Below are 20,889 nucleotides of genomic sequence, written 5' to 3' on the forward strand. Positions count from 1 at the left end.
TTTAATTTTAAATGTGTTTATATTGTCTATCCTGTAAAATAGTCAGATATCTATTCATATTAATGTACAGAATTCACCTGCTTGCTGCTACTACTGCACATTCACCCAGTGTATATACTATATGTGTGTATATATATATATATATATATATATATATATATATATATATATATATATATATATATAATGTTCTTCCTCTACACCCCCCCCCCCCCCCCCCCAATTTTTGCACATGTCGAGGAGCGTGTCAGGCTACATTTCACTGTGTGTTATACTTGTATAACTATGCATGTGACAAATAATAAAGAACCTTGAACCTTGAACTATGTTTCACTTCCTCCAACTTCAAACTGTTCTTTTGATTGTTTGATTGTAGATTTAAGCTCACTTTTAAATAGCAGAATGCCAAATGTCATGTGGAGATGGGCTGACTTAGTGTCAAAGCCTACAAACTGGTTGATCTGGCTACATTTAGACAGTAAGCTCTGAGAATTCTTTGGAAATGAAAGGACCCAGTAGTTAATATTGGTATAAACATTTCATTAAATAAGAAAACTCAATTTCTAGTTATTGACTTTTTTGTGCCTTTCCAGAAGGGAGAATTTTCTGAGATAGTCAGTCATTTTGAATCTACCCTGAATTTATTTTGATCACTGCTAGAAGAAAACATTAAACATGAAAAACATGCAACAGCAGGAACCATGCAGAATTTCACCTCTAGGGGAAAGCTGTTTCTTGTCCAGGGCAGAGGCAGTTGATACTAAACAGCTTAAATCATAAAAAACAGAGCACAGAATACAAGATGATGGATGAGAGCTGTCACCAATGATGGATCCCTTCTTTTATTGTTCAGTCAAGTGGAACGCTTTAGCTGTCACAGAATGACAAGCATCAGTCTCTGTGACAGAAAGCAGCCTGAGATGGCGGAAAACAGCAAACATGTCCACATATGGCTAAAATGTGTAGAGATATCCTAAAAAGAACATATGAGCTCAGTGTCAGATGGATCTGTTCCTGTTCCAGCATAGCAATATTCTAGTGTGGAGGGTAATGATTGTTGCCATCGATCAAACTAGTGGGAGAATTCACCATGATTCCAAAATATTATATAAAACCAAAGTCATGAACTTAAAATAAGATCATATAGATAGATGGAGCGATATGATATTTGGATTGGATATCAGTAAGGTCAGAAACTTGTATCAGATATCAATGACTTTGGGTCAATTCAGAGCCAATGCAATAAAGTTAGCTGTAGTATTGTGATGTTTTGTTAAAACTGATGATCACACGTCTGTGTTGAGGGAGAAGTGAGTGCTTGGAACTGACCAGCAGGGTTTCCAAATAAGCTACTAACTAAAATTACAGCCCTTCAGCATAGCAAAGAGTCCTCCAAAAGCCACCAAAAGGGCAAGAGAGTTTTTTGTCTGTGAGTCACTGCAATTTATTTAACACACATTTGGAAGGGGCCTCTTATTTCACAAACTGTAACACAGTAATCATTATTACTATTATTGTTATTATCATTGTAATTATTCTTATAAGTCAGTTTTATCCCCCACAAAGCTTGATCTATTTTTTCACCCTGTAGAGACCTTGTTATTATGTTTTTGTAAAAGCAAAAAGGCTTTGCTTACATGTATGATGCCAGTTGAATTTCTTCATGCTTTCATTAAACATTCAAGAAAGAACACTCTCATGGACCACCTGTTTTCCTTTCAAACTGCTCCACTCACCCTGCACCTAACAAGGTAAATTTGAGTAATTGGGGTACACAGGTGCAGAGGGAATGTAGCAGGAAGAGCTGCTGCTAGAGAGCAATTTGTATATTCATTAATATTCTGTATTCATCAGTCTGCACAAAACCCCCAATGCTAAGACACACACACACACACATATATATTAGGGGGGCAACGATACACAAAATTCACGGTTTGGTTTGGTTCAATACTTTGGTGTCACGGTTCGATATTTTTTTGATACAAAAAAATGTTCATGCCTTTTTAATTTGTCATTTATTAAAATTATAAAATATATTTTAACTCAAAAGTACAGTTTTTTGTCTGCTTCCACTTGTCTTTGCACTAGGATGATGTCGGAGTAAATGTGCAGTCATATTCGTTGTGCTCCCACTAGTGCTGTCAGCGTTAATCTAGTTAAAATGACATTAACGCCATAACGCGGCAAATCTCCGTTAACAAGTTACCGCGGATCGCCCCGTGCGTGGGGCTGGACGGCGTCCACACGTTAACAAGCTAACTGTGCTAACGCACTAGTTCCCACCAATTGAGCATTGCGTGGCACATCCAACATACTGTTTTACTTTTGGGGAGGTTCAATTTCGGGTAGCAATTTTGGGCCGTTCTAAAACTTTTGACTGATTCTGTATATGCAGTCCTGATCAAAATTTAAGACCACTTGAAAAATAGGAAAAAAATCATATATTACATGATTGGATCTTAACAAGGTTCCAAGTAGAGCTTCAACATGCAACAAGAAGAAATGGGAGTGAGAGTTTTGTCTCACTCTCATTTCTTCTTGTTGCATGTTTTCTACCAAGCTGCAAGCTTCTACAGTTCCTTTGGTATAGCTACATCTATCACTGCGGCTGTCTTCTTCTGCTTGTCCACCACTACTATGTCTGGTTGACCAATTTTTCGTATGTATCTGAAAGTCCCACAGGACCTTAGCAGGGTCATTCTCAACCACCCACTTATAGGGGGCGTATCCCGTTTTGATATAGGGACTTCCAAACTATACTGGGATGTTACTGGGTATACTATGCCATCCTCCTGGTTATGGTTTTCAATGTATGCCCTGCCTGCTAACATCTTGAACCCTGCAGTTATGTGCTGGATTGTCTCAGGGGCACAGCCTGGTGTGGTAGAGCCAAGTCTTTATGGATTTTGTGCTTAGAGCTCATTGATATGGTGCCATGATTAGTGCCTCTGTGCTGTGTCATTTTAATAAAAACAAGAAAGTTTAAGCAATGCAATACCAGGAGAGAAACTTTAAATCAGCTAATCACCAAAAAAGTGAAAAGGCCCTTTAAAGCAGGTATTAGTGTAACTGGTGCTGATGTTAATAACAGTATAATCATACAGAAAAGACATACTAGGGGCTCCTATGCAGCTTTGTTTCTTGGTCCCCAATTACAAGATGTTTTACTTCTCTCTGGAGCGTGTTATTGTTTTTTAGCCAATAATGGTTTCTTTCTTTGACATCTATTTACTTGAATCTTTTAAATCCTGCATTGTTTGAGCCTTAAAATGAAAACTTGGTTAAGAATTTTGCAACATACTGTAGGCCCTGTGAAAGGTTTATGCATATTAGTTTTATTTTATGCATTGGTATTTGTCAGTCTTGATTTAAAACGTATGATTTTTGTGCAGTACCTACATAGAAAATATTTCATTTCCCAAAGTCTGAAGGAAAACATGATGCAGAACGATTTATGTTTTAAATAAGGTCTTGGAGTCGCTGCATCCTTAACGTGACAGGTTGTTTTTCTGAGTCTCTGAATTGCTGACATTTCTCCCCGAAATTAATTAATTCCTTGTTGAATGGAAAATGTGGATCTCCACTATTAACTCCAGAAGAGAAAATGTAAATCCAGCTGTAGGATCACTGATATGGAAAATACAAAAAAGTTTTTTTTATTTTTTATGTTTTTTATTTTGTGTTGTACTTTTTATGATTCATATCAGCAATTAAAACAAGCCTATTATAATTTCTGATAAACTATATTGGATGACTTCTATCAGAGTTGTAACTTAAATAAAAAGTAACTGCATTTATTTTTTATATTCTCCCTTCCCTTTTTTTTTTTAGTTTCTTTTCAATATGAGCAGAACCTCAGGGATGTTCTTCATTTCTGCAGGAAATGTAGGCTCTGTAGTTCTGTAGGAAATAAACTTCAGCTTCTCTCTGATGTGTTAAACCTGCAGTGCTCTGATAGTGTCAGCTCTCAGACAGGGTTGCATTTACAGTACAGTGTTTAATTTGTAGACTGTCACTGAGCAAGTCAGGCTGAGTGACATTTGTGTTGCTGTTAGGCCCCCAGCTGTCTATCTTCCTCCCTCTTCCTTTCCCTCTGTGAATCCTGATGAGGTGTCCAGTGGTGCTCTGTTCAACACACTGAAGTTGAAATCAATCAGCTCTTCAATCTTTCTCTAAAGGACCATTATCCAGCCCCGGCAGGCCTGTTGGCCTGCCTACAGCAGGATCTATGACTTCTCTTTTTCACACCGTAAAGCTCACTAATTTGAATCTGACAGGAGTTGGAAGTTTGTTTAAATCTTAACAAATCAACTGTTAGATGTTTGAAAATGAATGTGGACAATATTTAACAGTCTGAGTAAAATCACTACTTTATTCCTCCATATCTTTTAAGTTCATAGTTTGGTTTGTATGACTTCTGATGTCTTCAATAAAAAAAAAAAAAAAAAAAAAAAAAAATATATATATATATATATATATATATATATATATATATATATATATATACTCTTTTGATAACTTCGATGGGTTAATTTTTGCATGTTTTTGTGAGCTACAGTATTTCTGTTTTTGAGATTGTCTGTCAGTTTGCATCTTCTATTCCTGAAATCTTCTCTTAGCCTGTTGCGCTGAAAGTTTTTCCATATATATTGATTATTATTCTTTATTTGTTGTACAGCCAAGTTTTGTTTTTTTAAATGCAAATGAATGAACAATTAAGAACATGTTGCAACTATTTTTCTAACAGATCTGTTATATTTTCAGCTGGGAGAAGCACATTAGAAAAATGGTTAAAAATGTACAAACAAACAACACTGATACATATCATTTGATCAAGATGCTTAAGCATGACATATTATGGTTAAAAGTTTTCTATATCATCCCAAAATTATAGGACATGTTATTGTCTGTTTTATTAGTTTGCTTTTTGCAGTGTAATTTTGAGTTTTTCATGATGTAATGGAAAGTTGCAATAAACTAAAACCAGCTTATACAGTAGCCTGCATTATCTGCACTTCTATGGGTCTAGTGGTTTTAACCTTGCTGTTTCTCCACAGATTCCTCAGATCAGCTATGCGTCGACAGCTCCAGAGCTCAGTGACAACACACGCTATGACTTCTTCTCCCGTGTGGTTCCTCCCGACTCCTATCAGGCTCAGGCCATGCTAGACATTGTGACAGCGATGGGCTGGAACTACGTGTCCACCCTTGCCTCAGAGGGAAACTACGGCGAGAGCGGCGTTGATGCTTTTGTCCAGATCTCCAGAGAGTTGGGTAGGAAACTGTAAACAGATATACAGTTAATTCAAGTCAAAGTGAGATTTAAAAGTTTTTTATACTTTGGTACTCGAGAGAGCTTAATTAAATATTGAACTTTTAAAACTAATTGAGTTAAATGGGACCAAAAGCTATTGATCTGATAAATTTGCTGCACTCTGTTGATGAATGAACAGAAGATGTCTTCTAACTGATTATTGATCTTATTATGCCAGAAGTTGACACATTTCTCCTTGACTGGTCACTGTGAGGTAATCAGGTTTGGCGCTTACTGAATAAAATGTTATCACATGGAGTTAAGCCCTTACATTAATTAATATAAACTTTTGAAATTAACCAGTGACCACATGTTTGATAGAGATTAGCATTTTGTTTGTATGTAGTTGTTCAATTCAATTTAACTGATTCTGTTCTGTTTTGTTACTTAAATTAATCAGAGGCTGGGACTGGCTCTATCACACTTTGAATGATGACGGCTTATGATATGATTTAAACAGATGAGCTTGCAATGCAGGGCAGCCAGCTCTAGGAGGAGTCTTGGTGTTTCCAAACTTCTTCCATTTATGGATAATAAATGATGAGGCCACTGCGCTCATTGGAAAATGACGATATTTTTCGGTATTCTTTCCCAGATCTGTACCTTGATAAAATCCTGTCTCAAAAATATAGAGACCTCATGGCTTGGTTTCTGCTCTGACATTCAAATTGTATCTGTATTTACTGAAAAACATAATTTACCACAGGTAGATTCCGATCAAGTTCTAGAAACATATGACAGATGATTAGTTGAAATAGGATGCACTTTCATCTTCCTAGCCACCTCTTCCTGCTTGTCTGGGGAAACACAGAGTTGTTCCTAGGCCAGCCGAGAGATATAATCTCTCCAGCAAGTCCTGGGTCTACAAGGGGGCCTCCTTCTGGTGGGACATTGCTATAACCTCTCACCCAGGAGGCACCCAGGAGGTATCCTTTCAGATGCCCCAACCAACTCAACCTGCTCCTTTCAATGTGGGGGAGTTGCTGCTTTGCTTTGAACCCCTCCGGATGGATAAACTTCTCACCCTGTCTCTATGGGTGGATGGCCCTTGCCACTTTGTATCCACAGTCTGATTCTATTAGTAACTACCCAGACCTTGTGATCATAGGGGAGAGCAGAGAGATACATCAACCAGTAAACTGAGAGCTTTGCTTTCATGCTCTTTTTATCACAACGGAATAATGCAACATCCACTTTTCTGCAGCCATAACCTGAATCCATCTGTCGATCTCCCACTCTCTTCTCCAGTTACTCATGAACAAAACCATGAGTTACTTAAACTCCTCCACTGTTGGCAGCAACTCATCCTTGACTTGGATTAGGCACTCAACCCCTTCATGGTTGAGGACTCAGACTTGGAGGTACTGATTCTCATTTCCACCGCTTCACATTCAGCTGTGCACCACTCAAATCTGAGCTGGATACAATCTGATGAAGCATATAGAACCATATCATCTTCAAAAAGCGGAAAGATTCTAAGGCCACCAAAGTGGAAGCCTTCCACCACATGGCAAGACATTCTGTACATAAAAAGCATTAAAAATTCAAATTCAAATTCAAATTTTTATTTGTCACGTACACAGTCATACACAGTACGATATGTAGTGAAATGCTTGGACAACTGCTCGTGACCTAAAGAAAACAAAAAAGGAAAAGGCTATGAATAAGAAAGGAAATAAATATGAAAAATTAAAAAGGGTAAATTTAACTAGGAAGGAATAAAATATAAATTAAGATTAAAAATGAAATAACTGTACAACACAAATTAGAATGAAGGGTAAATTTAACTGGGAAGAATAAGATAAAGATAAATATATAAATTAAAGTTGAAAATAAAATAACTGTACAACAAAATACACAATACACAATATAGAACTATATAAGAATGTATGAAGAAATCTAAATCTAAATAAATATATACACAATAACAGCAGCTGTACAAGTATTAACCGGAAATGAAGAATATAGTGACCAGTGTTGTGCAAAACCAAAGTCCAGAAAGTCCAGTGTGTGTGTAAGAACCATATGTGTGGGTCAGTACTGTGAGGTGGTGTGATTGAGAGACCGTATCGCCTGCGGGAAGAAGCTCCTCCTCAGTCTCTCTGTGTTGGTCTTCAGGGAGCGGAATCGCTTTCCTGACCTCAACAGAGAGAACAGTCTGTTGTTGGGATGGCTGAGGTCCTTCACCATCTTCCTGGCCTTGGTCCAGCACCGCCTGCTGTAGATTGAGTGCAGGTCAGGGAGCTCGGAGCGGATGGTGCGCTCAGCTGACCGCACAAACCTCTGTAGAGCTCGTCTGTCCTGCATGGTGCTGTTCCCGAACCAGGTTAAGATGTTTCCCGTCAGGATGCTCTCTATGGTGCACGAGTAAAAGTTCCTGAGCACCTTGGAGGGCAGTTGGAAGTCTCTCAAGCGTCTGAGGTGGTAGAGACGCTGTCGGGCCTTTTTCACCACGGTGTTGATGTGACAGGACCATGACAGGTCCTGCGTGATGTGAACTCCGAGGTATTTGAAGCTGTCCACTCTCTCCACTGGGCACTCGTTGATGATGGGGGTCTGGTAGTTCCTCTCCTGCTTAGTGCTGAAGTCCACTATCAGCTCCTTTGTCTTACTGACGTTTAGAAGGAGGTTGTTCCTCTGGCACCAGTTCTCCAGATTCCTAATCTCCTTCAGGTAGGCCGTCTCGTTGTTATCAGAGATCAGGCCCACCACGACGGTGTCGTCAGCAAACTTGATGATGTGGTGGAGCTGGTAGTGGCCACACAGTCATATGTGTACAAAGAGTACAGCAGGGGGCTCAGAACACACCCCTGGGGGGCTCCAGTGCTGAGAGTGGTGGAGGCTGAGACATGTCCGCCCATCCTTACTGCCTGTGGTCTGCCAGTTAGGAAGTTGGAGATCCACTGACACATAGATGAGCTGAGTCCCAGATGCTCCAGCTTGGTGGTGAGTGTGGAGGGAATTATGGTGTTAAATGTAGAGCTGTAGTCTATGAAGAGCATTTTAACATAATTCCCCCTTCTAGTGTCCAAGTGAGTGAGTGATGTGTGGAGGAGATGAGAGATGGCATCGTCTGTGGAACGATTTGGACGGTAAGCGAACTGTAGTGGGTCCAGTGTGTCTGGTAGTGAAGAAATGATGAAGTCTCTGACCAGGTGTTCAAAGCACTTCATCACTACTGAGGTGAGGGCTACAGGGCGATAGTCATTGAGAGAAGCAGGGTGGGGTTTCTTCGGGACAGGAACAATGATGGACTCTTTGAAGCATGTGGGGATCACCGACTGAGATAAAGAGATGTTGAATATCTCAGTGAACACAGGAGCTAGCTGGTATGCGCAGTCTCTTAGGATACGACCTGGGATGCCGTCTGGTCCTGCTGCTTTCCTGGTGTTCACTCTCTTGAAGGCTCTCCTTACTTCATGCTCGGAGATGACGAGCACGTTTCCGGTGCTGGCAGTATCTTCCTGTCTGCAGCCGTTAGCGCCGCTAACACTAGCATTGTTGGAGACCTTAGCTGCAGCCTCGAAGCGAGCATAGAAAGTGTTCAGCTCGTCTGCCAGAGTCACGGCCGCGTTCGTCATACCGGTTGTTGGTGCTTTATAAAAGAATCAGTGCCGGAGTTCAGCATGTACTGGGAACAACTTAATGTTCCCGACTTATTGCCGGCAATGCAGAACGAGCTCCCACAATGTTTATATATAGGAACTGAACGGCTAATAGCAATGGACTAGACACCCCATACTCCCGAAACACCTCCCACAGAATACCCCACCCACACTATACATTTGTTCATATATACACACCATAGTGTATTGTTCTTCTTTGTTCTATTTGTATCTTATTTTGAGAAGGAAGGGGATTCATAGTTTATGTAGAATTTGGACCCAAAATACAGACTCCAAGACAGGTTTGAACAAACGAAAAAATTCACCTTTATTCAGGTCAGGCAGCAGATCCTGGTGGCTGAAGCAAACAGGATTCAAAAGTAATCTGAAGCAGGTAAAACGTGGGGAAAACCGCAGGCAGACAAACAGTACAACATGACAAAGAACTAAGGAAAACTAAGGGTTAAATATACACACAAGGTAATCAGGGAAAGAGACACAGCTGGGGAAAACAAGGCGTAGGTGAATAGAATCAATTAACAAGCAAGAGGGGAAGCAAAATTGAACATAATGCACTTGAGATGAGAGGCCATTAAAATAACACAGGAAGCATAAACACTGCGATGGAGACTAAACAGATAAACTTGACAGACCAAAGTAAACAAAGACAAAAGTGACTATGGACATGGAAGACCTAACAGAAACAACGACTGGGCATGGGGAATATTGACATTTTCTGTTTGACAGAAACAGAGCGTCCAAAACTGAAAACACTGGGTGAAAAACCTGGATTCGTGACAAAGGGCACTCTATTTATTATATGTCCAAAATGTCACGAACATACTTTGCTGATATTTATGATATGATATTCAAGCAAGTGCTGAATTATTATATATAGTTCAGATTATAAGAGAAAAAGCTATTTCTCTGTGCATGACTTACAGTAAAAAGAAGAACTATGACTAGAAAAAGTTAATTTAAATGTAATTACATTTTTCATTTTCCATCTGTCATGTATTCTGCTTTATCACCTTGTTGCTTTATTGCTGACACATTTATCTGGCTTTGCAACACTGCTGTAATCTCTGCGCAAATGATGGCAGCTGTACTAATGATGAAAAATGGCTGCGATGGAGGCTTTTAAAAGCATCTGATTAATAACTGTGCAGAGAGCAGCTGTGGCTCCTGTGTGGGCTCAGTGAGGTGTCATCTATGCTGCTGTTGTCACTGTGCAAACACACGATGCTGCACATGCAAATGGCTTCATTAACAGAGTGAATATGTATTTACAATACTGTGCAAAAGTCTCTTGCTTCCCCTGATTTCTTTATTTTTTGCTTGGAAAAAGGAAAATGGATGGAGCTATTTATTGAAATGTGCAGACATGAGTAGAAATATAAAGGTAAAGAACAGTTTGTAACAAGCCTGAATCTCAGTAACGGTATGACCACCTTTATGTTTTAAGTTCAACCTGAAATTTCAAGAAAGCTTGCTCGTAATTTCTTTGATCAGTCTTAGTTCTAGAATAGTTCTCCAGGCTTTCTCAACATGCAGTTCTTTGCATGTTTGCAACATCGTATTGCATAATTATTATAATAGGGACGGTATTATGTACTGACAAGTACAGTGGTAAAACAATTCTTGTCATGAGGTTTGCACACACCTCAGGAGTAGATTGAACCCACTCCTCTTAGCTGAAACTCTCTAAATCCTTTAAGTGTTTTGGCGGGAACTTGGCACCCTGAAGCTTCACTTCCTTCAACAGACTTTCAATAAGGCTGAGGTCTGGAGACTTGGTAGGACACTGCATGACCTTAACGTGGTTCCACTCCTTTGTTGGCATGGTTGTCTGTTTTGGGTTGTTGTCATGCTGGAAGACCCACACAAACCTGTCTTTAGTGTTCTGGTTGAAGGAGGGAGGTTCTGTTCCAAATTGTTACAGTACATGGTCACATCCCTTGGCCTGTCAATGTGGTGAAGTTGTTCTGTACCTTTAGCAGAGAAACTTTAGCTGTTTCTCTGCTAAACATTTTCAACTCTGTGCTTGACTGTGTGTGTTCTTTGGGTAACACTAAGCATTTCTCTTCCTCCAATCATGGGGGATCAAGCTGGTGCCAAAGAGCACGATTTTGATTTTATCTCAATTTTGAACACAGGAGTTTCTCCCAAGCTTTCTCTGAATTATTTAGGGGTTCACTCACAAACCTAAGATTGGTCTGTACGTGTGTTTTCATGAGAAAGGAGATGGGCAGCGCAAAATTTAAATCCATTCAGTGTATTGTGTTAATAATGGTGTTCTTGGTGACTGTGGTCTTGTTATTGAGATATGAATGGGAGCAATGTTAATCTTAATCAAAATAGCTTGTTATTATACTCATTTTACTCAATAACTTGCAAATCAATTTATAACTTTTATGAAAATGTTTGGTTTTTGGATTTTTAATTGATATTTTTTTCTCTGTCCATTAAAATTAAACTACCATAGAAATGTTCATTTCTCTAATGAAGGCTCTTATCCTGTTGATCTTGTATAGTTATAGGTTTTCCAAGATCCATGTGTGAGGCATTATTTCATAGCCTTTCTGGTAGTCAATCCAAGTAATGCTAACTTGGACCAGTCTGGTCCTACAGTGTTGACTGACTCCTCTATCTACCAGTAGCTGGTGTTTTGCCCCCCTGGTTTCTATGCCAATTCCTTTCTTGGCCCTGCTCATGTATTGAGCGACATGACTTTTCACCTTAGCCCCTATGAAAGAGAAGAGGAAAGAAGTGTCTGTCCAAAGGAAAAAGAGAAAAGACAATGAAGGTGGTAAAAGTGGAAATAGGTTTATCTCTGAGGTAACTCCCTGCACCCTGTAATGTGGTTTTCTTTGTGATTTGATGATCCAACTTCTGAGATATTGCCAGATGTTACTAATGTGGGTAACTTGAGGGCCATAGAGACCTGCTCAACTACAACATAACACAGGATTGCTGCCACGACCACCTTATGTAGTTTGTCTCCATGACAACAACTGCAGCTCTGACTGTAGCGTGGTGAGCAGTTCAGGGTCAGATTGATGAAACCCCCATATCCCCCTTGAGTTGATGCCTTTACCAAACACTCATCAAGTGAGGATATTTGAATAATTGTTATTTAACAAAAGCAGAAACTGAAAAATCATCTGGCTTTAGGCTATCTCAGTGTCTTTTGTCTTTTCTACAGTACCTATAAAAGATTAATCTAGCCACAATGAACTATTTTCAAGCCTTGATTATTTAATTTCTTTTCTAAGCAGAAAACTCGCAAATTCTTTATTGAAAGAGAAAATCTGCACAGCCTTGGGAAAACCATGCAACCTCCAAACAGAAGGGTCTTGCCACAATTAAAAACTTGGACCTTCTTGCTATGACACAACAGTAGTGACTATATTTAGATCAGAGTTTGAAGTGCTAAGTTATATGGACTCATAGGCTCCATAGTAGTGACTCACGTTTGTAGTGAAACCTAGCAGACAGTTAGCAGTTACAGCTGCCAGTGTCAACATCCAGCCAGCCAGTATAAAACGATCTTAAAATGTAAACTTTAAGCTTGGGGAACGTTAGAGAGAAAAATACTTTTTGTAGGAGCTGTAAACGTGCTCTTCTGCTGTAAAGTTGGGCATTTAAAGTGGCAGTCTATTTGGATTGACTCACTTTTGGGACCAGCCCAAAGTGATCATTAGAAGAGCTGCAGTTTTTGGCACTCGATGCTGAGATCAGGCCTCTGTGAGGTTACTCAGTTGCTGTTATTTAACACTAGTTCAACATGCTAAATTGAATATATGAATGTTGGACAATGCAACAGAAATCACAAGTGTCTGGTTTGAATTTTATCATGAAGTAATTAACAAAAAAGCAAGCTGATGATAATATTGCAAATTATACACAGAGAATGAATGAATGCATATTTCATTGTGTGGTTAGAAAATGAAAACCTTTAAAATCCAGAAAAACTTTAAAATAAAAAAATTCCTTCCATCTTCTTAATCTTTGTAAAAGTGTGACAGCTGGCCGATGGAGAGAGACTTTCCATCTGTAAGGCCACCAGCTGCTCTCCTGTGCTGCTGAGAGGTGCTTCCACTTCAGTGAATGATATTACATGACTCTAGGACAGAGGTAAGCAGGTAATTTTCCCAAGGGGCCACATGAGAAACTGGAACGGTTATAGAAGACCAGAGCAATAAGATGAACTCAGTTTTAATTGTATCTCTTCACAAACTGCTCTACTGGTAACAGTAAGCTAATACTCACAATTAGACAATGAAAAATATGAAACAAGAATAGTAAAAACAACATTTTATCACTATTCAGTCAACATTCCCCAACATTCCTGTTGTATTTCCTTTCATTCAGTATATTGCAAAAATGTGAAAAAATGTCCGCTTTGTTTTTCCAGTGAAATTCCTGATGTCCCACAATATCCGTGATCTGTGGAGTTGGGCAAATTCTCAAATGTTTCCTCTTTCTCAGAGCATGTTAGCGTAAACAGGTCAACCCAACACAACTCCCCACCAAATAATGGCTTACTCTTTTTTTAGAGTTTGGTTGGGAATCACAAAACTAGTCTTGAATGCTCCATCCCTGGATAAAGCTCGGTAAAACGTCATTGTTGCTTTGGAGCTTTGCTAGGAAAGGTTCAGATGTTTAAAGCCGACCCTTGTCCTTTGTCATGTGTCTGTAATGGAATCCTGTAATTCATATAAGAGGCTGAAGCAACTAGTTTTTTATAGATGATTACATTTTAACCAAGGCCTTGGCTTCTGGCTCTACGTCTCACAGCTTCAATGATAAACTCTCAGCAAAGGAAAAATTTGCAATATGAACTAACCCTAACAGGCAGCTTAGATGTGTGCTTCTTCCTTTGTCCTGCAACCCAATGCTGAATTTTCAACTCTGCATCCCGACAGCTGTCTGTTGCTGCTGCAGCCTGACTGCTCATTGTTACCACCAGAGCAAGCTACCCACAAATGTCACATGATGTGTTGAATGCGGACCCAAATAGAGACTCTAAGATAGAGTAGCATAAAGAAGCAACACAAAATCAAGGCAACAGGGGGAAACAAAGTCCAAAAATCCAAATGGGAAGTGGCAGAAAATGAAGTTCATAAATCAAAGCATGGGAAAACACACTGGTAATGCACAGAGAATAAACAGTATGACATGACAAGGAACTAGGGAAAAGGTTTAAATACACAGAGATAACGCAGATATTGGAAACAAGTGGGGAACACTGAACCTAAAACGAATCATGGCAGACAAAGCAAGGGGAGCACACGAAATAAAGAGCACACAAGATGAGAGACTAACAAAAATAAGACATGAAGTTGCTAAACATCGGACATGAAAACTAAAAGAAACAGAATACAAATAACCTATGACTAAGACTAGAGGTGGTCACTAAATTAGTGAGATTTCCTCTGCAGCTTACTAGTTATCTTTGCTTCCATCTTCGCTATCTGTGCTTTAAGATGCACATTTGAGAATTATACCAAGGAGTCAAATACTTTCTTTGTCAGAGGAGCCACAATAGTAGTAAACATGCTAAACTATTTACAAGATAATCGACCTCTGTGGGAGTAGCATTCAGGTAGCTGTTCTGCTCTGTGTTGGCACATAGCATGGAAGAAGATAACAGTGGAGCAATTCTTAGACTTATTTAAAGCACATTCAAAAAGGCATCTACTGTGATAAAATGTATTCCCCATTACTGTGAATTTAAATGTTATTAGAAAATGATCTGACAAAAAAGGGTTTTTAAGGAATACTGTTAAATGTACAGTTTCTATGCCATATGTCAGAACAAGATCTAGAGAGTGATGAAAGTGGTCGGTGGGTTCTTTTGCATTTGAGTCTAATGGTAGAATAAATGCTCTGCTAAGGCTGTAGTTTTCAGTATTTCAGTATTTTGCTGAGGATATTACCACATCATTTAGAAAAGATATTGAGAGAATAACAGAACTGTTTTGATCTCTGACAGTGAAAAGCTGTTGTGCTTTCTTCAGTCTGTCACTGTCTCACCACCGTTCAGTTAATCCTGGAGCCTCCCCACCAGGAGAAGTGTGATCTTCCTGCTTTCTTTCAGTGGGAAATCGTAGCTGTCAGCAGACTGAGTCCTATTTGAACTTATATCAGACTGAGATGACACCAACTGTCTCCAAAATGACATCCAGCTCAGAAGCTGTTAATTATGTGTTCATGTTCGAAACCTGCAAACAAGTGTTGTCTTAAAATGATTCTGCTTAAAAAAAAAAAAAAAAAAAGAGAGTACACTATATATAATGAATCGCTATAAAATGAGTAAACTTTAACAAGAGTTTTGTAATGTATTCTAAAATTTTCACAAGGTGTAATGATGTAAATTTGTTGTAATGAATAAATATCCAGCAGCTTCGGTCATCTTTCGAGGAAGCAAAGATGCAGAGTTATCTGCTGTTTTTTCCTTGACTCAGGGTGAAAGTTTAGCATTTTAATAATGAAAAACTGTCACAAGAAAATATTATTTTTTGAATAGCAGCAGATATTCCCCCTCCTTCAGTTTTTAGTCAGATATAGTATAGTCCTCTGTGTATTTGTGTGTTTGCAGCAGATTAACTAGAGAAACTGATTGTTTGTATTTCCACTGGCTTTCTGTTGGATCAGCTGTGGAAAAACTCTGCTGTCGTTTTTCTTCTTCTGAAGTGTAAAATCCTGTACAAGATAATCTGCTTTTGTTTCTCTCAGTTCCCCATTTTCTTCTATCTTCTCATCTGTATTTCTTTAGCCCTTAAACTTTTTTCTTTTTTTCCCATTCTACCGTATGGCATACATGCTTTCTGTTAACTGTCCCCCTGTTAAATATATGCTTTTCACATTTGCTGTTGTCCAGTCATGGATGAAATGTATTTTCTGACTTTTACCCTATTTTCTTGTTATCACTCATTTATTTATTTTCACTTTTTCCTGAAGAGGAGTTTTTTTCATCCTTATGCTCTGCATGCAGTCAAAGGAGTGGATGAATATTTCATGGGAAGGGATTCCTCCACCTTTCCTCCCTTGAGAGGAGAGCATCTGCAGTTAGTAACTAACCTTTTCTCCAACACATAAAACAGTCCATTAGTGGCAGCCAGTCGGACCCAGTGAGGTGAGGGGGAGGTGAAAGTCATTTGCACTAAGAAGGAAGGGTGTGTCATTTGGGAGCTTAGTCCCAGGATTTCAGTAAGAGGCTGCTGAAGTAACAGGACTGTTTACAGCAGAATTTTTAAGGACGCGAAAGAAGAAAAAAAATATTAAGAACAAAAACAGGAACAGCAAATTTCTAGATACTTTGGGGCTTTTACAGGTCTGGTGGAAGCTAAATTAGCTTTGATAGCTGTAGCTTACTGGTAGGAATTAGCAGCTGGATACCATTTGCTCTCAAGAAATCAAATGTTAGAAGATTAATAGACAAAGCTGAATTATAGAATATCATCACAGACCAAGTTGGCACAATAGCCCTTGGAGAATGTTGCATAGCTCAGATGATCTACAGAAAGATGCAGAAAAAGAAAATGCAAATGCAAAAAAAAGGGGAAAGACTCATAGTAACTAAAGATATAAAAACAGTCCTCCAAATTCCTAAATCAGCTGCAAAGGGACATAAAACAATCTCAAGGAAAAACAAAATCAGTGGGGCTGGCTGCAGCTCAAGAGGTAGAGCAGGTCATTTGCTAATCAGAAGTTTGATGGTTCAGTCCCTCGGTACTGCAGTCTGCATGCCAAGTACCGTTGGGCAAGATAATAACCCTAAGTTGCACTCTGATGCATCCATCGGAGTGTGAATGTTAGACAGAGCACAGACACAGACAAGCAGTTAAAAAATATATATAGAAAAAAATGTGCTTATGCGAATGAGGCAAGTTGTGTAAAGTGCTTTGCATGCTCAGAAAGTGTAGAAAGGTACTATGTAAGAACCAGCCCATTTACCATATTGAGGTATAATGTCAGACATAGATGCAGCTTGAATAAATATCCCAGAATGTGCTTCTTAAAAAAGTACATTAGGCCCATTTAGAAGAAACTTGTAGCATCCTCACATTTCAATAAAGCAGCGTATTTTCTTCTTTTCCAGACACATAGAGCAACCATGAGAGGTATCACACAGGTCCTGACTGAGTCACAGTGATGAACTGTTGCTGTAGATTTCATCACAGCTTATGCTTGCACTGAAAGGACACACCAAACCCATGTCATCATGATGCTTGAGTCAGCAGCTGCAGTGTTTGAAAGGAAAAAGGAAGACACTAGAAGTAAAATGAGAGCTCAGCTATGTAGGAATTAAACATGACTGTCACCTGACTCTAGTTCTACCATCAAAGGATCATACCAACAGAAACGTACTGCAGGTTTCTGGAATGCCAGATACACCAAAGTTGTGTGCACAAAATTATTTCCAAGTTTGTAACCACTGTTCCTATAATGTTAAGTTTGCCTACATTGGTTGAATATAACTGACTTCACAATCAGATGTTAGAGTAATCTTATGAATAGTTTATCTGTCCTTAGCAGAGATGGGCAGTAACGCGTTACTTACTGTAATCCGATTACTTTTTCAAGTAACGAGTAAAGTAAGGGATTACTATTGCAAAAACGGTAATTAGATTACCGTTACTTTCCCGTAGGAACGCTGCATTACTGCGTTACTAAAACCGTGATTTTTTTTTGCGAGAATGTGTCATGACAGTGACGTAAGCAAGTGCGACGTTCATGACAACCGCTGTGTGCAGATCAACAGTGGATAATATATCGAGTGTGGGAGAGAGTATGAGCGTGCAGCGTTTAAAGCGTGGAAGCACTGACCTTACTTTGAGTTTGATTCCATAAAAAGTGACAAAAACATTAGTGTCCGTTGTGCGTGGGAAGAAAACTTATTTTTACAGCGAAGAAAAACCCTAAACTTCCGAGCAAGCACCGAGTGCGCAACGACGTAATGGAAAACTCACAGAGAAACTCGCGGATTCTTCAACTGACCGCCGCGGCACACCTGCACCAGGGTAAACCTCCGCCTACCCTACTCCTGCTTTACAGGTGAAAATAGAGCAAAAGGACCGCTAGTCTTTGACTTTATTTATTTTCTGCTGTGTTTTACTTGCATCTATTTGAAAGAGTGAGTGTAAACACAAAAAAAGAAAATTATGCGCTGGAATGTGCAGAAAATAGGTTTAAATATTAAACAAATTTCTTCCAGTCAGAGAATGTTGCATATAATTAAATTTTTGCTTGATGCATAAAGTTAAAAGATTAAAACTGATAAAACAAGATTTAAAAAAGAGACTTTTCCATTTGATTACATTTTGTATGATGGATTATGTAGAAAAAGTAGAATTGGGCTGAAAGATCTATCGCTTTATTACCTATTCAGGTTGTAAATCGTGTTTTTAAAAAGTAACTAAGTAACTAAGTAATTAATTACTTTTGAAAATAAGTAATCAGTAAAGTAACGGGATTACTTTTGGGGGGAAGTAATCAGTAATCAGTTACTGATTACTTTTTTCAAGTAACTTGACCAACACTGGTCCTTAGCGATGGAATAAATGAATATAAATGTAGTAGTATGCCTTGCTATGTTTTGGTCTTCTGTCTTGTTCACGTGCTGCCTTTTGACTGTCTTTGGATAACATCTGAAAACCTCCAGCCCATTGATAATCTCCAGGAGAGCTAGGTTAGAAATAACAAGTTGCTTTTTTTTCTGGAAGTACAAAAAGCTTTTGTTGGTAGAAGTAAAAATGGTAGTTTTATTGTTATATGCACATGCAGAGTTTGAGTTTATACTGTATAATGAAATTCTTATTTTACTGGAGTTCCTTCACACAGCACACATAAAAACAATCTAATATGATAAATAACATGAAATAAAACTTCTAACAATATTAAAATAAATGAGATAAAAAAAAATACAGCTAAAGTAAAAGTAACAAATGCAAACAGTGAAAAGTGTTAGAAAGGACACAATAGTGGTGGGATTGAAGTGGGCACAGTGGCCTGGGAAAGGGACAGCTTGAAAATGTCTCCAAATATGTTAGCTAGCACCAATGAGCAGACTGAGCACATGTCTAGAAGGCCTTAAGATAAGGGCTTTGCTAATGCTGGGTTTAGGCTTTAAACTAGAGTTGCTTATTAGTTTCTCTTGTTTGTCAATCTTTGTACAAACCTTGTGTAAAGATTTTTCTTTCAGGCTTTGACTCTGTTTCAGTCAACCCCTTAAAGCCTTAAAGCCTTGTGCATCGAATTTGATGCATGAGTATTTGTATTGAGACTTCTACATAATCAGTGTAATTTTTTCCCTTGAAAAGGCCAAATAAATTGCACGAGCAATAAATTAATATGTTTTCCAACAGACACGTCCCAACTCTGTATATTCATGTCTCAACTCTGTATATTTTTATATATTTTATCATGTCTCAACTCTGTATATTTTTCTGTATATTTTTATATATTTTTTTTATTGTTTACTCTATTTAATTTGTAAAATATGTGTACACACACACACAGACACACACACACACACACACACACACACACACACACACACACACACACACACGTAGAAAAATATTTAGTATACACATCCAGAAATGCATATACTATTATATATTGTACATATATTTATTAGTTTCAGATGTAGCCATTCTTGTATTTTGCTTGTTTATATTATTGTATTTTGCACAACTCTGTTGCTTGTGAAGCTCGCACACAAGAATTTCACTCACATGTGCTGTACCAATGTACCTGCACATGTGATGTGACAATAAAAGTGATTTGATTTGATTTGATTTGACACTGGTGCAGGCTTTACAGGGTTAAGACCATCAAAGCATTTTTAAAGTCACAACAAACAGCAGGTCACCAGTGACTTGTTTGAGATAAAGACTAGAGTTTTGCTTATCTCTTGTTAGGATGTCGATGAACAATAGCAAATGGATTAAAGTAGATGACAGGAGACAGAGGTGAGGTGTAGACCAGCCGATTTATTCACCAATACTGAAGAATACACAAACATGACAAAATAAAATAAAATGATATGATGAACGAAGCATAGGTTAGCTCTAGCAGCAATCTGTAACATTAACTGGCAGCATTTTATAGACTACTGCTAACTAATCCTCAAGCCTACCACTGTATAAGGTTAGATATTGAACTAAAGTAATATACTAAATGCACACCTTGCCAGCTTTTCTGGTTTTTAGTCTTGTCCTTGTCCACAGTCATTTTCAAAGGAAAACATTTTCTTTTTGTTTGTTGTTTATCTTAAGCCACTTACCACTGACCTATGAATTATTCAAGCATAAAAATTTACTGAACTCAAGGGCTGAAGTGGTGTCACATCTATACATGTCAGACAATTTAGCAAAGAGCCAATTTTAAACGGTAACTTTTGCCACTTTATTATTACTAGCCTTCTGGCAGTGGCCGACCTAGAAAATCCAGCTTGAACCAAGACACATCTGCTGTTTACCAAAATCTAATCAGAAAAGGCCTCAGTGGAAGCCATTCTTCAGGAAGGGACACAGTGAGATAAGGCATAGTTATGTCAAATGACATTTTTCTGGAGTGAAAAGTAGCGGCAGTAGGTCTTCTGGAGTGACAAATGCAAACTTGAGGTTTTTGGTTCAAATTGTTTTCAGTATGTACAAAAGAGACTGATGAGAGCAGCAGTAGGTGTCTACAGCTATCTGTAACATAACAAAGGCTCTGTTGTGGTTCGGGGCTGCATTTCAGCCAGTGGTGTTGATAACTGCCCAAACTGATGGTACTTTTCTGCGTTTGTGATTCCAATAGATTTTGATCCACCATGAAATACCATCTGGAAAACACCTAACAGACAAAAGGCAGCTTCGTTTTGAGCATGACAGTGATGCCAACCACAATTGCAGAAAAAGCATACCTGGATAGAAAAACACACACAGTGGAACAACTGAATAGACTAAAGTAAAG

The 20,889-nt window shown here is 38.6% G+C and overlaps 1 protein-coding gene across 1 annotated transcript in view; it reads left to right on the forward strand.

Moving 5' to 3' along the window:
• LOC146628376 (metabotropic glutamate receptor 8-like) overlaps positions 1-20,889 on the forward strand; it is a 129,948-nt gene that overhangs the window by 57,797 nt on the left and 51,262 nt on the right. The window contains exon 2 of the mRNA XM_085359482.1: positions 5,058-5,274. Within this exon, the coding sequence (XP_085215608.1) occupies positions 5,058-5,274 (217 nt within the window). The remainder of the gene's footprint in view (positions 1-5,057; positions 5,275-20,889) is intronic.

This window comes from Diplotaxodon limnothrissa, linkage group LG7, assembly GCF_057381915.1.
Source record: "Diplotaxodon limnothrissa isolate DT_005_m linkage group LG7, D_limnothrissa_male_GT1.1, whole genome shotgun sequence".
In the NCBI taxonomy this organism is placed as follows: Eukaryota; Metazoa; Chordata; class Actinopteri; order Cichliformes; family Cichlidae; genus Diplotaxodon; species Diplotaxodon limnothrissa.